Raw genomic sequence first — 21,851 nt, forward strand, 5'->3', positions numbered from 1 at the left:
GGACCCCCCACAAATTCGCTCCTCAAATCTCCCCTTTTTGTTTAATACTTCCAGCCTTGAGTTAGGAACTGGTCTCTGGTTTTATTCCTCCCTGGAGCTTGTTAAAAACATTTTGTGCAGGGTCTGTCCTCATATGGGAAACAATATCAAGGGAAAGAAACCCACATTGTCACAGAGACATAAATTTGGGGGGGGAAAGCCCCATTTTTTGGCAGTTTCCTCTTTGAGACCTATGAAAAGCTTTTATGAGGGAGTGAAGGAGCTTGTCCAGGCCCTCACCCTGGTGTCAGGCCTCTGCGTGGGGCAGTGACTGGTGTGAATTTGGGTCCCTTTGGGGGAAAAAGGGGTCCTTCCAGCAGTGGCGCGAGGCAGGATTGCAGCGTGTTGCCCCGCCAATGCTTTCCACAAGCCCAGCTCCTATTTTGAGGCCATCGTATAACACCAAAACCCGCAGAATTTGACCCAAATATTGAAGGCGTGCTTCGTGCCAGGGTTAAAAAAAAAAATGTAAAAAGCCAAAATTTCAGGGTTTTTTATCCTGAGTGGATGCACTGTGCGTGCAGCCAGCACCCTGCAGCCCGAGTCCTGACAGGCAGGATGCGTGCCGGAGGTGGTTCCTGGGATCAAAACCTGCAGAATTTGACCCAAATCTTGAAGGTGTGTGTTGTGCCAGGGTTAAAAAAAAATGTAAAAAATCCGAAATTTCAGGGTTTTTTTTATTCTGAGAGCACTCTGAAGCCCTTTCTCCCAGCTCCCGGTGGGCAGGATCTGTGCTGAGGTGGTTCCTAGGACCAAAACCCACAGAATTCCCCCCAAATTTTGAAGGCGTCAATCATTTCAGTGTTAAAAACAAAGTGTAAAAAGCTGATTTTTTTATATTATTTTATTTTTATTTTATTGTGCATGCAGACAGCACCCTGCAGCCCTTCCGCCCTGTTCCCGGTGGGCAGGATCTGTGCTGGAGGCTGCTCCTGGGACCAAAACCCGCAGAATTCCCCCAAATGTTGAAGGTGTGCATTGTGCCAGGGTTAAAAAGTGTAAAAAGGCAAAATTTCAGGTTCTTTTATCCCGAGCGGATGCACTGTGCATGCAGCCAGTACCCTGCAGCCCGAGTCCTGGCAGGCAGGATGCGTGCCGGAGGCCGTTCCTGGGACCCAAACCCGCAGAATTCGACCCAAATATTGAAAGTGTGTGTTGTGCCAGGGTTATAAAAAAGTGTGAAAAAGCCGAAATTTCGGGTTCTTTTAGCCCGAGAGCACCCCGAAGCCCTTCCTCCCGGCTCCCGGTGGGCAGGCTGCGTGCCGGAGGCTGTTCCTGGGACCAAAACCCGCAGAATTCGACCCAAATTTCGAATGCGTGCGTTGCGCCAGGGTTATAAAAAAGTGTAAAAAAGCCGAAAATTCAGGGTTGGGTTTTTTTTTTGTTGTTTCGTTTTGTTTTGTCCCAAGCGGATGCATCGTGCGTGCAGCCAGCACCCTGCAAGCCCTTCCTCCCTGTTCCCGGTGGGCAGGATCCGTGCTGGAGGCGGCTCCTAGGACCCGGCAGCGCTGTTCCCCCCCCCACCCCCCGTCCCCCCCCGCCCCCCCCCGTCCCCCCCTCCCCGGCTCCGCTTCCCTCCCCGCCGCCGCCGCCGCCGCTGCCGCCGGGGGAGCGCGGCCGCTCCGCCCGCCCCGGGAGCCGCTCCGCCGGGGCTGGCGGCTTAGCGGGATGGAGCGGCGGGGAACCTGGGGGCTGTGGGCAGCGCTGGGCTGCGGGCTCTGCCTGCTGGCCGGCGGGCAGGAGCAGGCAGGCGGCGGGCAGCCCTGGAGGCAGCTGATCCAGTGGGAGAACAACGGCCGCGTTTACAGCTTGCTTAATACCGGCGCCGAGTACGTCCCGGCGGGGCAAGAGAGACCCGGAGGCAACCGGTTGTTGTTGGCGGGAGCGGTGACCGGAGGAACGGGCAGCGTCCGGCGACAGGCACCGGCCCTCCCGCCGCGGCCGGGTTCCGAGACGGTGCGGGGACAAACGCGGCATCCCTTCGGTTTCGGGCAGGTGCCCGAAAATTGGCGTGAAGGACCAGTGGGCGATAGTACGGCGTCGCAACGGGTACGGCCCGCCGGCCGCTCCCGCCAACCTTCCTCCTCCGCCTCATCCTCATCCTTCGCCTACGCCTCCGTCGGGCAGCCGGCGTACCCCCAGTTCCCTTTCGCCCCCCAATACGAGCCCTACGAGGCACCCCGGGCGTACGACGAGGCGTTCACCTATTACCGTAGCACCGGCACCGGTGGGGCAGCCGTGGCTTCGGCAGCAGCGGGTGCCAGCGTGGTGTACCCCTTCCAACCCCGGGCACGCTACGAGGACTACGGGGAGGAGCAGAACCCCTATAGAGCCCAGGGTTACTACCCGGCGGCTGAACGCCCCTACGTGCCCGCCGCCCCTCAACCGGTTGATGGGCTGGACCGCCGGTATTCCCATAGCTTGTATCACGATGCCGGGGGTTCACCGGAGCAAGGCGGCCTGGACTCCTACCCCAACCAGCAACCCGCCGGCCACGGTATCGCATCAGCCGATAACCTTCAAGCTCCTGCCGGGACAGGGTATGGGGGCCAGTACCCACCCTATGAGCCGCAGCCACCTTTTCGGGCGCTGGAGCCTTACGGGGTTCCTCGCTCCGAGTCCTACCTGCCCGCCAGGAGCCCCGAAATGCCGCAAGCCGTCCCTGATAACCAAGCCCGGGTCAGCGTGGGCAGTGTCTACAGGCCCAGCCACGGCGGACGGGGTAAGTTTTGGGGGCACCTTGGGACGGGTGGCAGCTCCCTCGGGTGGGATGGTGCCCTGGGTGCTTCATCACCCGGTGAGAAGGCATCCCCGAGGGCGGAGCCCCTCTGGAGAACCAGTCGCTCTCCAAGGATGCTGCCCTGGTGATATGGGGGCAAATGTCTGAGGGACTGGGGCTGCTGGAGACCCTACATGTTTTGGGAATGATTGAAGCAGTGAAAAACGGGGAGGGAAAGGGAAAGGGTGCGCAGGAGCAACTCCCAGCAGGGTCTGGGCTTGGGGTGGGCCCATGGCATGTCCCAGGTCATCCCACGCTCATGGGGTGGGTCTGCGCTGCATCCCTGTCGTCCCATGCTCATGAGGTGGGTCTGTACTGCATCCCAGGTCATCCCACGCTTGTGGGGTGGATCTGTGCCATGTCCCAGGTCATTCCACGCTTGTGGCTTGGGTCTGTGCTGTGAGATGGGGGGGACACTGTGCCGGATGGGGGGTTACGTGCCATAGCCCAGGTCATCTTGCACTCATGGCATGGGTCTGTGCCATGTCCCAGGTCATCCCATGCTTGTGAGGTGGGTCTGTGCTGTAGGATGGGGGCACACAGGCGTGGAGGGGGGTTACGCCCCATGTCCTAGGTCATCCCACATTGGTGGGATGGGTCTGTGCCATGTCCCAGGCTGTCCTGCCTGTGCGGGATGGCTGGATGCCATGTCCCAGGCTGTCCTGCCTGTGCGGGATGGCTGGATGCCACATCCCAGGCCATCCTGCCTGCGTGGGGTGGCTGCGTGCTGTGGGTTGGGGACACACCGTGCTTCTGGGGTAGGACCGTGCTGTGTCCCGGGCCATCCTGGCCATGTGCCCTGTGCCAGGGCAGACTCGATTCACGGGGGGTGAGGGGGCGGGGGGGATCGGTGCTGCCTCACTTGGGCTGATCACCCCCATCGGGGCTGCAGCAGGGGACCAAGGTCACAGCGGAGATGCCATCACTTCACGTCCTACTGACCCCAATCCTGATGAAATCCTGTGGCTTTTGGCTGAGGCTGGCCCAGAGTGTTTTTTGCTCCGTGGTGAAATTGGAAGCAAGGCTGGAGGGCGTGAGGAGGAGCAGCAGCCTGGGGGATGGTGTTCCCTGCCTGTCCCTTGGGAAACCCATCTCAGCTGGAGCCTCTGACCCATCTGACCCCAGAACCCATCCAGCCCCATCCCTGGTTTTCTGAGAAAAGCCCGTCCCAGAGGGTTTGTACTGGGGGAAGCGGTCATCCCAGCCCTGCCCCGTTGCGTGCGAGCGAGTAAACACAGTGCGAGCAGCCGGGCCGGGTCAGCCCGCGGTCCAGCCGGCCCCGCCGACGATGTGTGGGAAAGAGCTTGGGGACAGGGTTTTTTGCGGAGAGGATCTTCCTCCGGATCTCTGCCCGCCTCGCCAGGAGCAGCCGCTCCTGCCGTGTGAGGGATGGGAGGGGTGAGGGATGCAGGGATGAGAGATGCAGGGGCAAGGGATTTAGGGATGAAGGGTGCAGGGATGAGGGATGGAGGGGCAAAGGATGCAGGGATGAAGGATGCTGGTGGTCCCGTGTCTCTGGGGAGGGACGCCTGGGGACGGCTGCCCTGCAGATGACCCAAGGAGGCAGAGGGAAATGGGAAGATGCCTGCCAAGATTATCTCCTCCCTGTTGGCAAAGGCTGTGTCCTTCAAGGATCCCTGGAAGCTGGGCCAGCACGTGGTGGTCCCGCAGTGCTGTGGCTCTGATGGAGGGAACGGGATATTCATTGCGGGGTTGACAATCCCCATTGGCCAACAAGCCCATCAATGAGACACCCACCTCCTGGTGCAGGAGCCCCCAGCCTCTTTCTTCACATTTTTCCTTAATAAATCTAAAGAAGGGAATACAGATCGTCTGACCAGCCCCAGCTCTCTGGGGTCACCACACTGCCTGGCTTTTCCTCTGGGTCACCTCCTGCTCTCTTCAGCCAAGCTTTGTTTGGGCAAAGCTGTCACCTCTTTGGCGGTCACCAAAAAAAAAAAAACCCCAAGCCTGTCACCTGCAGGGCCACCCTCCAGGCAGGTTTCTTAATTGATCAAAACATTTTATAAAGCCGAATCAGACGTTAATTATGTGGCTAAGCTCTTTAAGAGCCTCCTAATCCCACCCGGCTCCGCCAGGAATGTGCGGCATTCCTGGCCCCTCGCTGGGGCACCTGGGGGGTTAATTAAGCAATTAGATCCCACCGTCTTTTACGAGGGGGTTTACTGGGGCTTGCGTGAGCATCCTGGGTTGTCCACCTCCCTCCATCCAAACCAGATGATGTAGATACTTTGGAAGATGAGAGTTGAAATGCTTCCAGCCCTAAATCTATAGGGGGCCAGGCCGTTGGAGAGGAGCATCATGTGTGGCTTGGTCAGGAGAGGGGGATAAATGCAGGAGACCAGGCTTTGGCAAGGACATGGGGAGGAGACACCAAAAGTCTTCAGATCTCCTGCTCGTAACCACTGCAGAGGGCTCAAGTGTCACCCAAGTCTTGCCCAGGGGCCAAATCATCTCGTGCAAAGGAGGCCTTGGCTGGTGAAAGCCAAGCCCACATGGCATCTAAGCCCACCCCTCCTCATGGGGTTTAACCAAGGTACAGGTTCTTACCAGTGCTCCCCACTCTTGGCCGATCCCCAGGAGGCATCTCCAGGGTTTTCCTCACCCTGACCTCTCCCCAGACCCCTCCCCTCAGTTTTCCTCCATCTCCAGCGGGATTTTTCACCTTGCCCTTGTGAGAACGGGTTGTCCGGGGTTGGTTTTTGAATGGGAATGGGTTTTGGAAATCCCATGGGGTGATGAGGGTGTTGATACCCACTAAGCTTGAGTTATGGTGGCTGTGGTGACAGCTGACGATGCTGTCACCCATGGATGGGGCACCTGGGCCAGGAGATGACAATCTTGTTGGGAAAGTCTTCCTTTTGCGGGCTCAGGGGTGGGTTTGGGTTGATGTTGTTGCTGTCTTCAGGTATTTAACAACCAACTGGGGATCCCGAGAAGATTCAGTGGGGCTCGCCTGGGCTGGGCTGGGCTGGGCTGGGATGGGCTGGGATGGGATGGGAGGGTGCACCAGGAGGTGCTGGAGGAGGGATGCTGCAGGGATGGGATGAGATGGGACGGGATGGAGGGGTGCACCAGGAGGTGCTGGAGGAGGGATGCTGCAGGGATGGGATGGGATGGGATGGGATGGGATGGGATGGAGGGGTACACCAGGAGGTGCTGGAGGAGGGATGCTGCAGGGATGGGATGGGATGGGATGGGATGGGATGGGATGGGATGGAGGGGTACACCAGGAGGTGCTGGAGGAGGGACGCTGCAGGGGTGGGATGGGATGGGATGGGATGGGATGGGATGGGATGGGATGGGATGGAGGGGTACACCAGGAGGTGCTGGAGGAGGGACGCTTCAGGGATGGGATGGGGGGATGAAGGGGTCTGTCTCAGTTGCTCGGGGTTGTCCCCACATCCCCATCCCCGCTGCTCACAGCCACCCTCTTCGGTGGTCCCTGCAGGACTGGGCACAGGGAGGCAAAGCAGCCGCCCCCTCGGAAAACTGCTGGAGCCAGGATTTTTCAGCTAAGTCCTGCACACCTGCACAAACAGCGCGGCGGGGAGCGGGCCTGCCTTTTTTTATTATTCTAATTTTCACGGTGAATAAGAAGGAAATCTTCTCTGGCAGCTCCCCGGGGCAGGCCAAGGGGCGGAGGAGGAAAACCAAACATTTTCTTGCTGTGCTTGTCCCTTTTTGGAGGCGATAGAGGGGCAGGGGGGGGACGGGATGGGATGGGGACTGCCAGGCCCCTTGACTCGCAGGAGGTGGAAAAGTGCTGGCTCAGCAAAAAAAAAAAAGAGGGGAAAAAAAAAAAAAAAAAAAAAAAAGAAAAAAAGAGCTGGATTTGGCCAGCCCCGGATGAGGACAGTTCGGTGCCCTGCTGTGATAAGGGGACATTTGGAGCTGGATCCTACCATCCCATTAACCCCAGCGGTGCCGGCGCTTGGTTGCGGTTTGACCCTTCTCTGCTGGGCCGGAGCCGAAAAACCAAGTGCGAGATCCTACAATAACAAAGGGGACCGTCCAGGGTGAGCCTCATCGTGGGGGGAAAATAAAACTCCCCGTTGGTTAAAGGAGTCGGGTTTCTCTCCGGAGCTTCCAAGAATTTATTATAAACAACAGCGGGGAGGAAAAGCTGTTTTCTAAATGATGACAAATGTTCCTCGCGCAAGCGGGACGGGGCCCAGGGGTCCCTCTCCATCGGTATTTTTATTATTAATTTTTTTAAGGGGGGGGGGGGCGGCGGGGAAGTCCTTCCAAGCTTTCCTGATTTTCCCCCTGGCGTGTGCGGCCCCCCCCCTCCCGCCTTCCCCCGGGTATTACATCAGCAGCGATGACCAAGCAAGCGGGGCAGGAAACGAACTCCAATGGAGTGACGTGATCCCTCGAGGGAAGGCAGGCCAAGAAACAAGAAGGCATTGTTCTATTTGCCCGCGGAAAAAAAAAAAAGGGGGGGGGGGAGGAGAAAAAAAAAAATAAATCCGCCAATCAAAACCCCAAAGGAAACGTGCTGGAAACTGTCGGGGTGCAAAGGGAGGAGCTGGCGGCGCCGCCGTGGGGAGGGTCTCGCTGGCTGCCCCTGCGAAAGGATGAGGCTGGAGCCTCCCGGTCCCTCGAAAGGGGATGGGGACCGGGACAGGGACGGGGATGGGGACGGGGATGAAAGTGGGGATGGGGACAGGGACGGGGATGGGGACGGGGATGGGGATGAAAGTGGGGATGGGGACAGGGACGGGGATGTAGATGGGGATGAAGGTGGGGTTGGGGCTGGGGTTGGGGATGAGGATGAGGATGGGGATGAGGATGAGGGGTGAGAATGAGGGGTGAGGGTGAGGATGATGATGGGGATGGGAATGAGGATGAGAATGGGGATGAGGATGAGGATGAGGATGGGGATGGGGATGGGGATAAGGATGAGGATGAGGATGGGGATGAGGGGTGAGGATGAAGATGATGATGGGAATAAGGATGAGAATGGGGATGAGGATGAGGACAGGGATAAGGGTGGGGATGAGGACAGGGAGGGGGATGAGGATGGACATAAGGATGGGGATGAAGGTAGGAATGAACATGGGGATGGGGATGGGGAGGGGAATGGGGACAAGGATCGGGACAGCGTTGCAGATGAAGATGGGATGGGGATGAGGAAGGTGATGGGGATGGGAATGAGGACGAGGATGGGGATGAGGATGAGGACAGGGATAAGGATGGGGATGAGGACAGGGACAGGGATGGGGATGAGAAGAGGGAAGGCGATGGGGACAGGGGTGAGGATGAGGACAGGGATGGGGATGAGGATGGACATAAGGATGGGGATGAAGGTAGGAATGAACATGGGGATGGGGATGGAGAGGGCAATGGGGACAAGGATTGGGACAGCGTTGCAGATGAAGACAGGATGGGGATAAGGATGATGATGGGGATGGGGACAAGTGTGGGGATGAGGATGGGAATGAGGATGGGAATAAGTATGGGGACGAGGATGAGGATGGGGATGACGATGGGGACGGGCTGATGAGCTCACAGGAAGGAGAGACGCTAAGCAGAGGTTGTTGCAGAGCAGGGTTTGGCTTTGCAGAGGGCTATGAAAAGGGAAACTGAGGCACGGAGCACCTGGGGAGCGTCCCCCCCTCCATCCTGATCCTTCTTGAGGGGCAGATGTAAGGATGCTTTCCAGGGTGGTGATCCTGGAGGAGCCTTTTGGAAAGGGAGGTGTGAAAGGGCGTTGCTTCGGAGCGGGGGGGGGAGCGGCAGCTCCAGCTGAGCTCCGTAATGCTGTTGGAAAGCGAGGCAGCCCCCACCCGTCCCTGAGGCTGTCTGTCTGTCCGTCCGTCCGTCGGTCCGTCTGCAGCTCGCTTCGGCTCAGCCCCAAGCATGGGGCAACAGCAGGAATTAAAGGGGAGAATGGATAACGGCATGGGGGGCCTAGGGTTAGCAGAGCCCCCACTTCCACCCTGGTTTTGGGGTGAAAATCAGGAAACAGGGCAGGAGATAGGGACTCCCCTTTTTGGGGGTCGTGTTCCCCGCCCCCTGCCCCATCCCTGCAGGGGGCGGGGAGCTGGGGGGCTCAGGGGGACACCAATAACCCCTCAGAGGGCTGGGTGTAATTGCTTCCAGGAGGACGGGTTGAGTGATCCCGCTGTAGGAAAATGGAGGATTGGGATTTGCCAGCAGGAGCCCGGGGGGAGGAAGGGGAGGGGAAAGGGAGGATTTTTTCCGTCTGCAGCTTAAAATTAAAACAACGTGGTGGTCCCTGAAGTGAACCTTCCCCACGAGGTCGGGGCTGGCTGCGTCCTCAAGCCAAGCCCTGTCCCCAGGCCCTGTCCCCAAGCCCTGAGGGCTGTCCCCATCCTCCTGGCAGGTCTCCCCGACTTGGTGCCAGACCCCAACTATGTGCAAGCGTCCACCTACGTGCAGCGAGCTCACCTGTACTCGCTGCGCTGCGCCGCCGAGGAGAAGTGTCTGGCCAGGTAGGAGCAGCCGTGGGCTGTGGGCTCTGGGCTGTGTCCTGGGGAGAGGGGACAGGGGGACGCGGGGGGACAGAAGGGGGTCTTGGGGCGAGGGGAGATGGGGACGCTGGGGGAGAAGGGAACAGGGTGAGGGAACAGGGGGATATGGAGGAAGAGCGGGGGGTCCTGGGGCAAGGGGAGATGGGGACATGGTGGGGAGAGAGGGCGTTCTTGGGGAGAGGGGACAGGGAGACATTGGGGGAGAGAAAGGGATCCTGGGGCGAGGGGACAGGGGGACTGGAGAGGGGAGAGAGGGGGGATCGGGGGCAAGGGGAGATGGTGGGGGGGTAAAAGGGGGGGGCCTGGGGAGATGATGAGCGGGCATGGAGGGGAGCATGGGCGGGGGGAGAATGGGGATGTGCCAGTGGGGAAGGAGGTTGAGGGGAAAAGGAAGGGAAGAGTAAAGGGAAGAGGGATGGGAGAGGAGGAGAAGGATGAGGAGAAGGATGGAGGAGGGAAGGGAAGGGATAAGGGAAGGAAGGGGAAGGGGAAAAGGAAGGGAAGGGAAGGGAAGGGAAAAGGGAAGGGGAAGGGGGAAGGGAAGGGAAAAGGGAAGGGAAGGGAAGGGAAGGGAAGGGAAGGGAAGGGAAGGGAAGGGAAAAGGGAAGGGAAAAGGGAAGGGAAGGGAAGGGAAGGGAAGGGAAGGGAAGGGAAGGGAAGGGAAGGGAAAAGGGGAAGGGAAGAGGGAAGGGAAGGGAAAGGGAAGGGAAAGGGAAGGGAAAGGGAAGGGAAAACGGCAAAGCAAAGAGCTAAGCAAAGCACCGAGGGAGGTGTCTGGTGGGCGCTGCAGGGCAGGGGACCTTCTCTCCCTCCTTCGTCTTTTTCCATTGTCTCCTTTTCTGCGGAGGAACCTCTCCCAGCAGAGGCACTCGCTGGGGATTTTCCTCCTGGGGGGGTGCCAGGGCTGAGCCGAGGGGAGGCACGGGCCGAGGGCAGGGAAGGGGGGGACATTGACATTGACCCTCCCCGATGTCCCCAGCACTGCCTACACCCCCGAAACCACCGACTACGACGTGCGGGTGCTGCTGCGGTTTCCCCAGCGGGTGAAGAACCAGGGCACAGCCGACTTTCTGCCCAGCCGGCCCCGGCACAGCTGGGAGTGGCACAGCTGCCACCAGTGAGTGTCGTGTGTCGTCCCCTCACCTCCCCTCCATCACCCTTCCTTTTCATGGCGGTTTTAAGGCTTTTTTTAATGGTGCTTCTCCTCTTTGGGGGGGCTTTGCTTTGAGATCTTTGGGGGTGGGCGGGGGTGTCACCTTGCTTCACACCTATGTCCCTAAAGCCACCAAGCAATAAATGTCCCCAAGGAGGGAGCAGGCAAGCTGGTGTGGACCCAGGGTTGATGGGGAGCCCCCCAAATACCACATCTGGGGAGGGGATGACGCCGTTTTGGGGGGGGTGATCATCATGACTGTGTGTGTCATCCCGCCCCTCCCTGTCCCCAGGCACTACCACAGCATGGACGAGTTCAGCCACTACGACCTGCTGGATGCCACCACGGGGAGGAAGGTGGCCGAGGGCCACAAGGCCAGCTTCTGCCTGGAGGACACCACCTGCGATTTCGGCAACCTGAAGCGTTACGCCTGCACGGCCCATACCCAGGTTGGCGGCGGGGGCGGGAGATGCTCAAAGGGCTCCTTGGGGTTCACCACCCACCCCAAGCGCACCCTGACCCCCCTTTTCTCCCTGCAGGGCTTGAGCCCAGGCTGCTACGACACCTACAACGCCGACATCGACTGCCAGTGGATCGATATCACAGACGTGCAGCCGGGGAATTACGTCTTAAAGGTGGCCAGGGTCCTCAGGAGAGATTTTTTAGGGGCAAACATCACCAATTTGGGGGCGGCTTGGGATCTTCTCAACCTTTGGGTTTAGGACCACGCACCTTTTTTTCAGTGTGATCCCATTAACAGCTTTAGGCACTGCTCGTCCCCCCACTTAGTAGTTTTTAAGGGTGTTTTTCCTTCCCTTTCCTCCATTTTTAGGTTCAAGTGAACCCCAAATACATCGTCCTGGAGTCGGACTTCACCAACAACGTGGTGAGGTGCAACATCCATTACACCGGGCGCTACGTGTCCACGACAAACTGCAAGATTTCCCAGTAAGGAGTTGTCCCTCTGTCCTTCCCTTGGCAAAACAAACAAACAAACAAACAAACAAAAAAAACAGAGATGGGGGTCAGACCTGAGCGGTTCAATCCCTTTTCTCCTCCCTTTCATCTGGGTTTTCTGCCCGAGCATCCAAAAACCAGCTGGATTTAGCCAGTGGTGGGGCTGGGGGGTTGACGTCTCGCTCCCTTTGGGGTGTTTATATTGAATTTCTCTGTTATTCTGGGGAAGAACAAAGCAGTTTCAAAAGAAACCCCCACACCACCCCACCCCCATCACACACACACCCCCCCCCGCACCCTCGGCCTTTGAAATAACATTTTTAAATGTCTTCTTAAGCGCATTCCCCAAATCTTTGTGGTTTTTGTCTTGCAGATCTTGATGGGAGCAGGGCCAGAGGGACGTCACCTGCCCCAGCCTCTGTCCCCCTCTTGACAAAGTGCCTGAGCTGGCTTCTCTGTCCCACCAGAGACCCTGGAGCCATCAGCAGCTCCTCAAGAAACATTAACCCCCCCAAAAAAAAAAAACAAACCCAACCAAAACCACCCTCATTTCTTCACGTTAAAAGGAGGGGAAGCGAGAATGACTCTTTGAAATATTTTTTATACTTAACTTTTCTTTTAACCTTTGTTTTGTTGTTTGTTTTTTTTTCCCCAATTTCCTAAAGGAAACCGATGCCAAGTTTTAGCTGGAATAAAGGCAGGGGCTGGTAAATGCTGTATAAATTGCTGTAAATCACATATTAGCAATATGTAGTTTTTAACCCCCTTTTTTTTGGGGGGGGGGGTGGAGGGGTGGGGGTGGAGGGAGGGATTGGATCTCCGGTGATGCCGCCTCCATAGAGGAGGGGGGGAAGAAGCCAGCCCGGATTTGGGGGTGCTTGCCCCGGCAGGGATGCTGGACCCCCTTTTCTCAAGGTGGCTGCCATGCCGAGATGCTCTGGTTCTTTTTAAGACCAAAGGCGCTGCAAAACCCATCACCTTAACGGGGACCTTGATCCCTCCTTTTGGCTTTTAAAAATAGGAAGGGAACCTTGAGATGACTGGAAGTCTTGTATTATTATTATTATTATTATTATTAATATTATTGTTATTATTATTATTTTCACGAGATTTAAAACCAGAAATCATTAAAACACGTTGCTTTTGAGGGTTCGGTGTTTAACTGAGGCCACGAAGGGCATCGTGCCACCGCCACCACCGAGGGATGTCCCAGGATGTCCCCAAGCCCAGAAGGAGATGGGGAGTAACCGAGAGGTGACCTAAGGGAAAGCCGATGGCTTTTTCACCTTGTCCTTTCGTCCTGAATGCCAGGGAGCAAAGGGCACAACACATGGGGGTGGCGGGGGGAAGGATGCACGCCCCCAGGACAAGCCCAAGTGCCCCAGGCTGGGGAGGGGGTGTGGGACACGGCCACCCCTTTGGGGACATCCTTTGTGCTGTGAGAGCCACAGCCCTGCCATCAGCTCCTGGCACCCCCTGCCAAGTCCTCTGCCATCCCCCCCCCACCCGCCATCTCCTGTCCCCACCCCTGTGCCCTCCCTTCTCCTGTCCCCCATTGCCAGCTCCTGTCCCCCCCACACCCCTGTCCCTCCCTTCTTCTGCACCCCCAAACCCTTTCCCCCTCTTCTCCTGTCCCCTCCTCCCATGTCCTGTCCCCCCCTTCTCCTGTCCCCCATTGCCAGCTCCTGTCCCCCCCACCCCTGTGCCCCCCTTCTCCTGCCTCCCATTGCCAGCTCCTGTGTGCCCCCCAACTCCCCTGTCCACCCTTTCTCCTGTCCCCCATTCCCAGCTCCTGTCCCCCCCACCCCCCAGATCCCCCTTCTCCTGTCCCCCCCACCCGTCCCCCCCTTCTCCTGTCCCCCATTACCAGCTCCTGTCCCCCCCACACCCCGTCCCCCCCTTCTCTTGTCCCCCATTGCCAGCTCCTGTGTCTCCCCCAACTCCCCTGTCCCCCCCTTCTCCTGTCCCCCATTCCCAGCTCCTGTCCCCCCCGCCACTCCTGTCCCCCCCTTCTCCTGTTCCTGGCGCTGCCCCCGCTCCCTCCTGCCCAGTCCTTCCCCAGTTGGCTGCAGGCCGCTGCCGGGACAAGGAGGGGGCTCAGTGGCCCCGGTCCTGGCCTGGAGGACCTCGGCGGTGCCGGTGAGAGGAAGGGGGTGTCCTGGTAGCCCTGTCCCTCCCTTCCTCCCTCCCTCCCAGGCACACACTGGCCCATGGACACCCGGGCTCGTTTCAGCCCCAGCTCCCTGACACCGGGGAGGAGATTCTCCAGCTTGTTTCAGCTCTGGCTAGTTGCAGCAAGTTGGCTTTTTGTCCAGCTCCTGGCTCTCTCAGCTCTGCTGATGGACGGTCCAGCCCTGCAGCATTGCAGGGACAGCCAAGACGCCGGACACTCCACGACAGAGATGCTCCGGCTTCTTACAGCTCCTCTTGTTCCCCCTCTGGCTGACAGATGCTCTGGCTCGGCATCACCTCGGGTCCCAACTCCGCACTCTCCAGGTCAGGGATGCTCCAGCTGATGGATGATCTCGCTCGCTCCTTCTCTTTCTGGTGTAAAGATCCGTTCTTCCCCAGCCGGGGTGGGAGCCAAGGCTGCTCAGCATGGCATTACCAAGGGGATTTATTGTTGTATTTTGTTTGTATTTATTTATTTATTTTCATTTCTTTATTTTAGCGGTGCCCCAGCCTGATGCCCGATACAGCACGTTTATGGATGTGAAACACAGTTGTGCAGACCGATGCAATCACCCACGTTAAGCGCTGGGCTCATCAGTCACTTGCTCACATCACCGTGCCTGTCCCCTGCGGGTGGTGTCCATCCTCACCGCTCTCAACCTGGGTTATGCCGGGTTCTGGCTGTGGTTTTGTGCCCGGTGTCACGGAAAGGTAAATCTCCAGTGGTGTTAGTGGCGTGGGGTGTTCTCAGCCCCCAAGAGCTGCCTTGGGTTGGATTTGTGGGTCACATCGTCCCCGAGGGAAAAACTCCTGAGTCTCAGGCGGCGTTCGTTCTGCTGAGGAAGTTGTGTTGCAGGTACCAGCTTCCCTTTCACATGTGCTTGGAGTTGCATCTCCAACTGTAGGACACTCATTTTGGGGACAGCTGAGACACTGGACACTCCAGGACAGAGATGCTCCTGCTTCTTGCAGCTCCAGGTGATGGACGTCCCACCTCTACATCTCAACACCAGCTCCTGCACTCCAGCTCCTTACAGCTTGGCGTCATTTTGGTGGCAGCTGAGACACCGGACACTCCTGCTTCGCCCAGCTCCAGATGAGGGACACTCACCTTGTTCCCTCTCCTGCCGACGGACACCCCGGCTCTGCATCACCTCCACTTGGCTCCTGCTGCTTCTTCCCTCTCCTGCTAATGGCCTCTCGGGCTCATTAAGCTCTGACTCAGAGGTGCTTTAGCTCACAAGACGCTCCTGCTTGTTCCCGTGGCCATAAATCCATGCCCGCCGTCACTCCAGGATCACTAGGAGCTGCCATCGCTGTCCCACTGTCACCTTGAGCGGCGCGTCCCAGCACTGAATGCAGTGTTGCCCACCCCGAGCCCATCTCAGACGTTGAGTCCGGCCTGCTCCATGCCGGCATCTCATCCTTGGGGACAAACGCGACCAGACCCCACCTCCGGGGAGGGTCGCACGGCCCCGCTCTCACCACCCACAGCCCCCCCCCCGAGCAGCGCTCGGGGGCTGGGAATGGCTCCTCGGTCCCCGGTTCCCTGTCCCAAAGGAGACCCAGCGCCCCCCGGCCCTGCTCGGCCCCGCCCCGCTCCCGGGGCTGGTTCGGGGGTGCCGAACCCGGCAGGAGCCGCGTCCGTCGGCCCCAGCCCAGCTCCGAGACCCGCCCCCCGGGGCTGGGCACCCCCCCGCAGCCCCGGGCGGGAGCGCTGGCAACGGGGGGACCATCCGGCGGGGGGAACCGGCCTCGGGGAGGCGTTACTGCTTTAATAAAATAATAATATTTTTTATTATCTTTAGTTAAATTACTATTGCTTTTATTATTTCTTTAATTATATTACTACATTACTATTCCAGGCCCTCAGCGCTGCCGCCATTCCCGCGGGAGCCGGGACCGACCCCTCCCCGGCTCCCACCCCGTTCGGGACACCACCCCCCCGGGCAGCGGCCGGTGCCTTCCGCGCCCCTGCGGGCCCCGGGCCCCGCTCGGCGCCGCACGAACCTCCGGGGGCCGCCGCTGCCCCGACACCGCCGGGAAGCAGCCGACGGGACGCGGCCCCTTCCCCCGGTAGCTCCAGCCCGGCCAGAGGCAGGGACCCGAGACCGCCGACGCTTCCCGGCCCCGCTCCCAAAACCCCCCGGCCCGCGGGGCGGCATTACCGGCAGCACCCTCCGCTCCAGCGGCGGCCGGAACTCACCGCGCATGCGCCGTACAGGCCCCGCCCAGCCCGGCCCCGCCCAGCCAATCCCGACCCGAGGCAGCGCACAGCCCTGCCAATCCCGACCCACCCGTTCCCGCCCCGCCCATCTCCGCTCCCCCCAATCCTGGCCCGTCCCTTCAACCCGCCCCCCTCGGCCCTGCTCCACCCAATCCCGGTCCGCCCCTTCATCCCGACCCCGCCCCACCCGTTCCGCCCAATCCCGACCCGCCCCTTCATCCCGACCCCGCCCCCGTCATCTTTCCGCCCAATCCCGGACCGGCTCTTCATCCCGACCTCGCGCCACCCGTTCCACCCAATCCCGTCCCGCTCCTTCAACCGGGACCCGCCCCCTGCCCCTGCTCCGCCCAATCACGGCCCGTCCCTTCAATCCGACACTGCCCTCCCCACTGCCCCGCCGATACCCCGATCCCGCCGCCGCTCCAGGAGACTCGAGGGGTCCCGGCCCCGCTGCCGCGGCTTCGGTAGGCGCTGTTGGACCCCGGGGATGGGGGCCGGGCGCTGCGCAGCGAGGCCGCTCCCGGCCCCCGCTCAGGGCCTCCAGAAGGGGCGGAGCGGAGAAGAGCGGGGCGGGGCCGGATTGAAGGAGCGGGCCGTGATTGGCCGGGCCGTGCACTGCCTCGGGCCGGGATTGGCTGGGCTGGGCGGGGCCTGTACGGCGCATGTGCGGTGTGTTCCGGCGGCCGCTGGAGCGGAGGGTGCTGCTGGTGATGCCGCCCCGCGGGCCGCGGGGTGCCGGGAGCGGGGCCGGGTAGCGCCGGCGGCCGCGTGTCTCTGCCTCTGGCGGGGCTGGAGCGTACCGGGGGAGGGGGCCGCGTCCCGTCGGCTGCTTCCCGGCGGTGTCGGGGCAGCGGTGGCCCCCGGAGGTTCGTGCGGCGCCGAGCGGGGCCCGGGGCCCGGGGCCCGCAGGGGCGCGGAAGGCACCGGCCGCTGCCCGGGGGGGTGGTGTCCCGAACGGGGCGGGAGCCGGGGAGGGGTCGGTCCCGGCTCCCGCGGGAATGGCGGCAGCGCTGAGGGCCTGGAATAGTAATGTAGTAATATAATTAAAGAAATAATAAAAGCAATAGTAATTTAACTAAAGATAATACAAATATTATTATTTTATTAAAGCAGTAACGCCTCCCCGAGGCCGGTTCCCCCCGCCGGATAGTCCCCCCGTTGCCAGCGCTCCCGCCCGGGGCTGCGGGGGGGTGCCCGGCCCCGGGGGGCGGGTCTCGGAGCTGGGCTGGGGCCGACGGACGCGGCTCCTGCCGGGTTCGGCACCCCCCAACCGGCAGCGGAGAGGTACGGGAAGATGCTGAGCTGGGGCTGAAACGATGGAGAGCTGGAGCCATAAAAAAGGCTGGAGGGCTGGGGCTGAAACACAGGCTGTGGGGCGGGAGGGGAAACGACGCAGAGCCGGAGCTGAAATAAATAATGTAGGGCTAGGTCTGAAATACATAGCGCGGGGCTAGAGCTGAAATAAAGACCCTGCGGCTGAAATAAAGACTCTGGAGGCAGGCTGAAATATACACTGTGTGTTCGGAGGTGAAATAAATACCCGGGGACAGGGGCGAGAATACCAACCGTGGGGCTGGAGCTGAAATAATGACTGTAGGGCTGAGGCTGGAGCTGAAATCTCACAGAGCTGGAGCTGAAATAAAAGATTTTAGGGCTGGAGCTAAAACAGTACAGAGCTGGAGCCCAAATAAAAGTTGTGGGGCTGAAATAAAGGTTGTGGGGCTAGAGGTAAAACAAACACAGCTGGGCTGAGATACAGATTGTGGGGTAGAGCTGGAGCTGAAATACAGCACACGCTGGGGCTGAAATAAAGACCCCGGGGCAGAGGCTGGGGCTGAAACAAGTAATCATGGAATCTTTTAGGCTGGAGAAGACCTTTAAGATCATGGAAACATTGATGCCTACGTGTCTTTTAAATACCCCCAGAGATGGTGACTCCACCACGTCCCCGGGCAGCCTGTTCCAATGCCGGGCAACCTTTTAAGTGAAGAAATATTTCCTAAAATACAGGAAATATATTTTTTTCCTAAAAATATCTCCCCCGGCGCAACTTGAGGCTGTTTTCCTCTCATCCTATCGCTTGTTCGTAACGTAGGGCTGGAGCTGAAATAGAGATCCTGGGGCTGACGCGACCCAGAGCTGGAGCTGAAATCGATGGCGGAGGGAAAATACAGACCCTGGGGCCGGGGCTGACCCACCGGCGACGGGGCCGGGGCGAGGCGACGCCGGGCTGGAGCGTGCATCGGCGGGGCTCGGACGGCGGGAGCTGCGCTAGCCCGTGGGCGAGCCGGAGCTGTGCCCGGGGCGGGGGCCGTAGGACCAGCACCGCCGGTCTGGGGAGCCTCCCTCGGGTCGGGACCCCCCACTCGGGTCCCGGCTCCGTGCCCGGTAGGGGGGCAGGGGCAGGGCTACCGGGACCCTTCCGCTCACCGTCGCCGCCGAGATCCTCCAGGCCGGTTTCCCCCCGCTCCATCGCCCGGCCCCCTTCGCCGGGACCCTCCGCCGCAGGTGCCGGGCCACCTCGGGGGCGGGGACGGAGTTGGGGGTGGTGGCCCCGAGGGGAGCGGGGACACTGAGGGGACCGCGTCCACCGCCCCGGGGCGGGGCGTAGAGACGGGCCCGCAGCCGACCGGGAGAAGGACCGGACCGAAGGCAGCCGGGGCAGCGCCGAGAAGCGCCACGACAGCAGGAAGGGGGTGGCGGGGCCGCAGGGGGCTGCGGGGCTGTCACTTGTCTCCTTCCAGCAGGGTCCCCCCCCCCCCCACGAACGCGCTCTCCCGAAGGAGTTGGGGGCCTTCCCTGGCTGAGCCAGAGCCCCCCCCGCACCCTGCTCTGCCCTCCCCCCCGCCCCAGGAGCGGTGGCCGGGAGGACACAGCCGGGATTCCTCTGGGGGACTGTCCCCGGTGTCGCCGATGAGCAGGGCAGCTCCCAAAACTGAGCCCCAGGGGAGGGCTGACATCCGGGTGGAGATGTGGGGGGACCCCCCCCCCCGGGAACTGGGTGGTTCCAGCACCCCTACGGCCACATACCGGGGATGGGTGCTCCCTCCCTGGCAGGCCACCCAGCCCAGGTATGGATGTCCCCAAGGTGCCATCGCAGCACGGACACGGTTTGTCCTTCCCAGGCTTTATTGGTTTCTCACCCCACGCTCACGCCGAGGCACGGGTGCACCTCCTGTACCCCACGCCGATGGCCAGCATAGCCCCGGCCAGCCCCACACCGACCGCCACGTACATCAGCCCCATCCCCACGCTGTCCACCGCCGTCGCCCCACCTGCAAAAACAAGGGGGGCTGTTAGACCTTGTCACCAGGGCCATGTCACATGGCTGCAGCCGGTGGGGACTCACCCTGACCTCCCTCCTGCTGCTCTTCCACAGTGCCTGCATCCCTCGAGAGGAGCACGGGGCCGATGACTACGTCGGCTTCAGCCTCTTTCCCTGGGGAGGAAGAAGTGATGAAGTAGGCTCTTCCCACCACCCCAGAGTGTTCCCTGTGTCCCCATGGGGACCTTACCGTTGGCATCATGGCGGCGGAAGCGGCGGCTGGGCCATCGGTCCAGGGGGTTGAGCCTCCGGGAGAATGCGGAGGACTCGCAGTTGCCCATCTCGCAGCAGCTGCAGATGTCCCGGGTGCCTTCCACGGGTGCCCAGCTGTAGCAGGGTGGGAGCATCATCACCCCACAGAGCATTCATCCCACCACCACCACCCCCAAAATCTGGGTCCATGACGCATCCCTGTGCCACGCTGGGGATGCAGGATGGTGGTGGGTACCAGCCCCACCCCACCATGGTGGCTACTCACGTGTTTCTGGCTTTGTTGAAGGAACAAGCCTTGTTCAGGGGGTCCGGGGCTTGGTCCGCTGGGGTCACCTTTAGGTGGCAGGTGATGTAGATCTGCGGGGAGGGCAGGGGAGAGAGGTGGGAACACGCTCATGGGGGACACCGGCTTGGTTTGGGGCGGGGGGGACACCACAGCCTTACCAGGTTCCTAGTGTCCCCCGCAAACCTGAAGACGTCGATCCTGAAGCGCAGCATGTCCTCCCGGGGCCGGGGGGTGATGAAGGCAGAGCTGGTGTCATCTGACCTCCCATCAACCAGGCACCTGGGGTGGGAAAGGGACGATGGAGGGATCAGCATCCCGGTGGGCGCCCCCCCAGTGCTGCCACCGGCAGATCCCCAGGGCTCACCCGTTGAAGTCAATGATGGCGTAGTGGGGTGAGGAGTCAGTGCTGGGGCTCAGGGCGGCCACACAACTGTCCACAAACAACCGCAGCGGCACGTGGCTCTCAGTGGCCACCTCTGCTTGGATGTTGAGGACGTCACCCAGTTGGAAACCGGTGAAAGGTCTCTCGGCAGTCCAGTCCTCTGCAAGACAGTGCCGAGGTGACAAAGGGGGGTGGCTCTGGCTGTCTCCAAGCTCCCGTAGGACCAGAGCCAAAGCTCAGCCCAAAAGCAGGAGCGCTGGTGTTTGCCATGGGGTAGGTTGGCTTCCCCAGTCCTGAGTCCTCGAGCTCCTCCACACTGGGAAGAGGGCGGAAAAGCCCTGTTTGCAGGTCAGGATGGCTTCCCACCTACCGTTCATGAGGCGCAAGGAGAACACCAGCCTCTCCTCCGCTGAGAGCGTGGAGCTGAAGGGAGCCCAGGTGGGTCGGATGGCGCTGCTGCTTACGTTCTCCCTCCTGGGCAAGGACCACCCTGCATCAGGATCTGGCCCCGTGCTGGTCCCTGGGGACCGGGGTGGGGAGTACTGAGGATGGAGAGACCTTACCTGGGGTAGTGGCACTCGATGGGGATAACAGCAGGGTTGCTGCGGATGATGACGGGGTTGCTGGCGGGGCTGGGGTCGTAGTTGAGGAGCGTGCGGTAAATGAGGGAGTCCGGTGTGATCTGGGCAGAAAACCATCAAAAAGCCAGGTTTATATATTTTGAATAGCTGTGAAATCATAACCGTGTCAAATATTTTCATCTGCAACAAGAGGCTGCCCCACCTCCCGCAACCACTGAGCTGCGTATCTGACCTTTCCCAGCTGGGAAATGCTGGGGAAATCCAAAGAAAGGGGGGAAAAGCCAGGGAAAAGGGGATGGAGAAGGAGCCCTGCTCCGTTTTCAGCAAGTTAAACTTCCTAATGGGCTGAAACACGAGCAAAATGGGTCCGACGTGGGGGCTTTGCGCCATTGGCGTGTCTCCAGCCGAAAGGGCAAAGCAGCTTTGGGGAAAAATGCTCTGGTTTGGGGGAAATACATGCTCATCCTTCCCCTGGGGTGTTCCCAGAGGGATGCCCGGCGCTTGGTCCCGCAGCCTGGAGCTGCTCCGGGAGGTGAAGGGATGCTAGGTGGGATCCCGGGGCTGGGGAAAGGACTGAGGCAGGGAGAAGGTCTTACCTGCACGATGCTGCCGCACTCGTGGAGCCCGGCGGTGAAGGTGACGGTGTTGTGGGCAGGGTTCATCGAGGAATGTTTGCACGCCGCTGGCCCCAGCGTCAGGTCAGCTACGTTGACCAAGCGGCCGGTGCCGAAGAGGTCCCTATGCACCGTCACCACGAGCTGAGCCTCCTGGCACTGCACCACCACTGGCCGCTGGCCGGAGATGGCTCGAGACTGGGGGTCCTCCACCCAGGACCAGGCGTGGGGTTCTGCCCGTGCCCCCCAGGAGAAATCCCAGGGTGGGTAGGCAGCCACCTCGCCCACCGCCCAACAGAGAAGAGCGAGGATAAAGCCGCTTTCCGGTCCCATCCCTCCTTCTTCCAGCAAACCCCGGCACGGAGCGCCAGGGCTGCTCCTCCAGCCTTTATATCCCCCCAGCAGCAGGAGCCATCCGCCCCTGGGCTCCCGTTTGGGGACCAATGGCACCCAAAGGCCAGCCCTCGTGGGTGCGGGGTGAGGGGAGGCACAACTGAGTCGTTTCCGGGGTGCCGGAACCCCCTGTTCCCGGGCTGCCCAAGGCGAGGGAAAACATCCTCGTCAGCCTCTTTGGGCAAGATGTTTATAAAACTCAGCAGAAG

At 60.5% G+C, this 21,851-nt stretch overlaps 2 protein-coding genes and 1 long non-coding RNA gene across 3 annotated transcripts; 2 read left to right on the forward strand and 1 right to left on the reverse strand.

Moving 5' to 3' along the window:
• Positions 1 to 1,617: 1,617 nt before the first annotated feature.
• Positions 1,618 to 12,161, forward strand: LOXL1 (lysyl oxidase like 1). The gene is made up of 7 exons (XM_054215383.1): positions 1,618 to 2,761; positions 9,192 to 9,300; positions 10,319 to 10,456; positions 10,785 to 10,941; positions 11,032 to 11,127; positions 11,325 to 11,440; positions 11,823 to 12,161. The coding sequence occupies exons 1-7, from the start codon at positions 1,708 to 1,710 to the stop codon at positions 11,827 to 11,829; spliced, it is 1,677 nt and encodes a 558-aa protein (XP_054071358.1). The 5' UTR covers positions 1,618 to 1,707; the 3' UTR covers positions 11,830 to 12,161.
• A 1,306-nt stretch (positions 12,162 to 13,467) lies between these two features.
• LOC128914829 (uncharacterized) lies at positions 13,468 to 14,616 on the forward strand. The gene is made up of 3 exons (XR_008468445.1): positions 13,468 to 13,945; positions 14,121 to 14,332; positions 14,478 to 14,616. It is a non-coding gene; the product is annotated as an uncharacterized LOC128914829 (long non-coding RNA).
• A 4,382-nt stretch (positions 14,617 to 18,998) lies between these two features.
• LOC128914878 (zona pellucida sperm-binding protein 3-like) lies at positions 18,999 to 21,582 on the reverse strand. Its single transcript, XM_054214558.1, has 9 exons — positions 21,232 to 21,582; positions 20,618 to 20,736; positions 20,425 to 20,528; positions 20,037 to 20,214; positions 19,831 to 19,951; positions 19,652 to 19,743; positions 19,364 to 19,500; positions 19,198 to 19,287; positions 18,999 to 19,123 (listed from the first exon to the last, which is right to left on the reverse strand). The coding sequence occupies exons 1-9, from the start codon at positions 21,580 to 21,582 to the stop codon at positions 18,999 to 19,001; spliced, it is 1,317 nt and encodes a 438-aa protein (XP_054070533.1).
• Between the last annotated feature and the right edge of the window lie 269 nt (positions 21,583 to 21,851).

The sequence above is a fragment of the Rissa tridactyla genome, chromosome 9, assembly GCF_028500815.1.
Source record: "Rissa tridactyla isolate bRisTri1 chromosome 9, bRisTri1.patW.cur.20221130, whole genome shotgun sequence".
In the NCBI taxonomy this organism is placed as follows: Eukaryota; Metazoa; Chordata; class Aves; order Charadriiformes; family Laridae; genus Rissa; species Rissa tridactyla.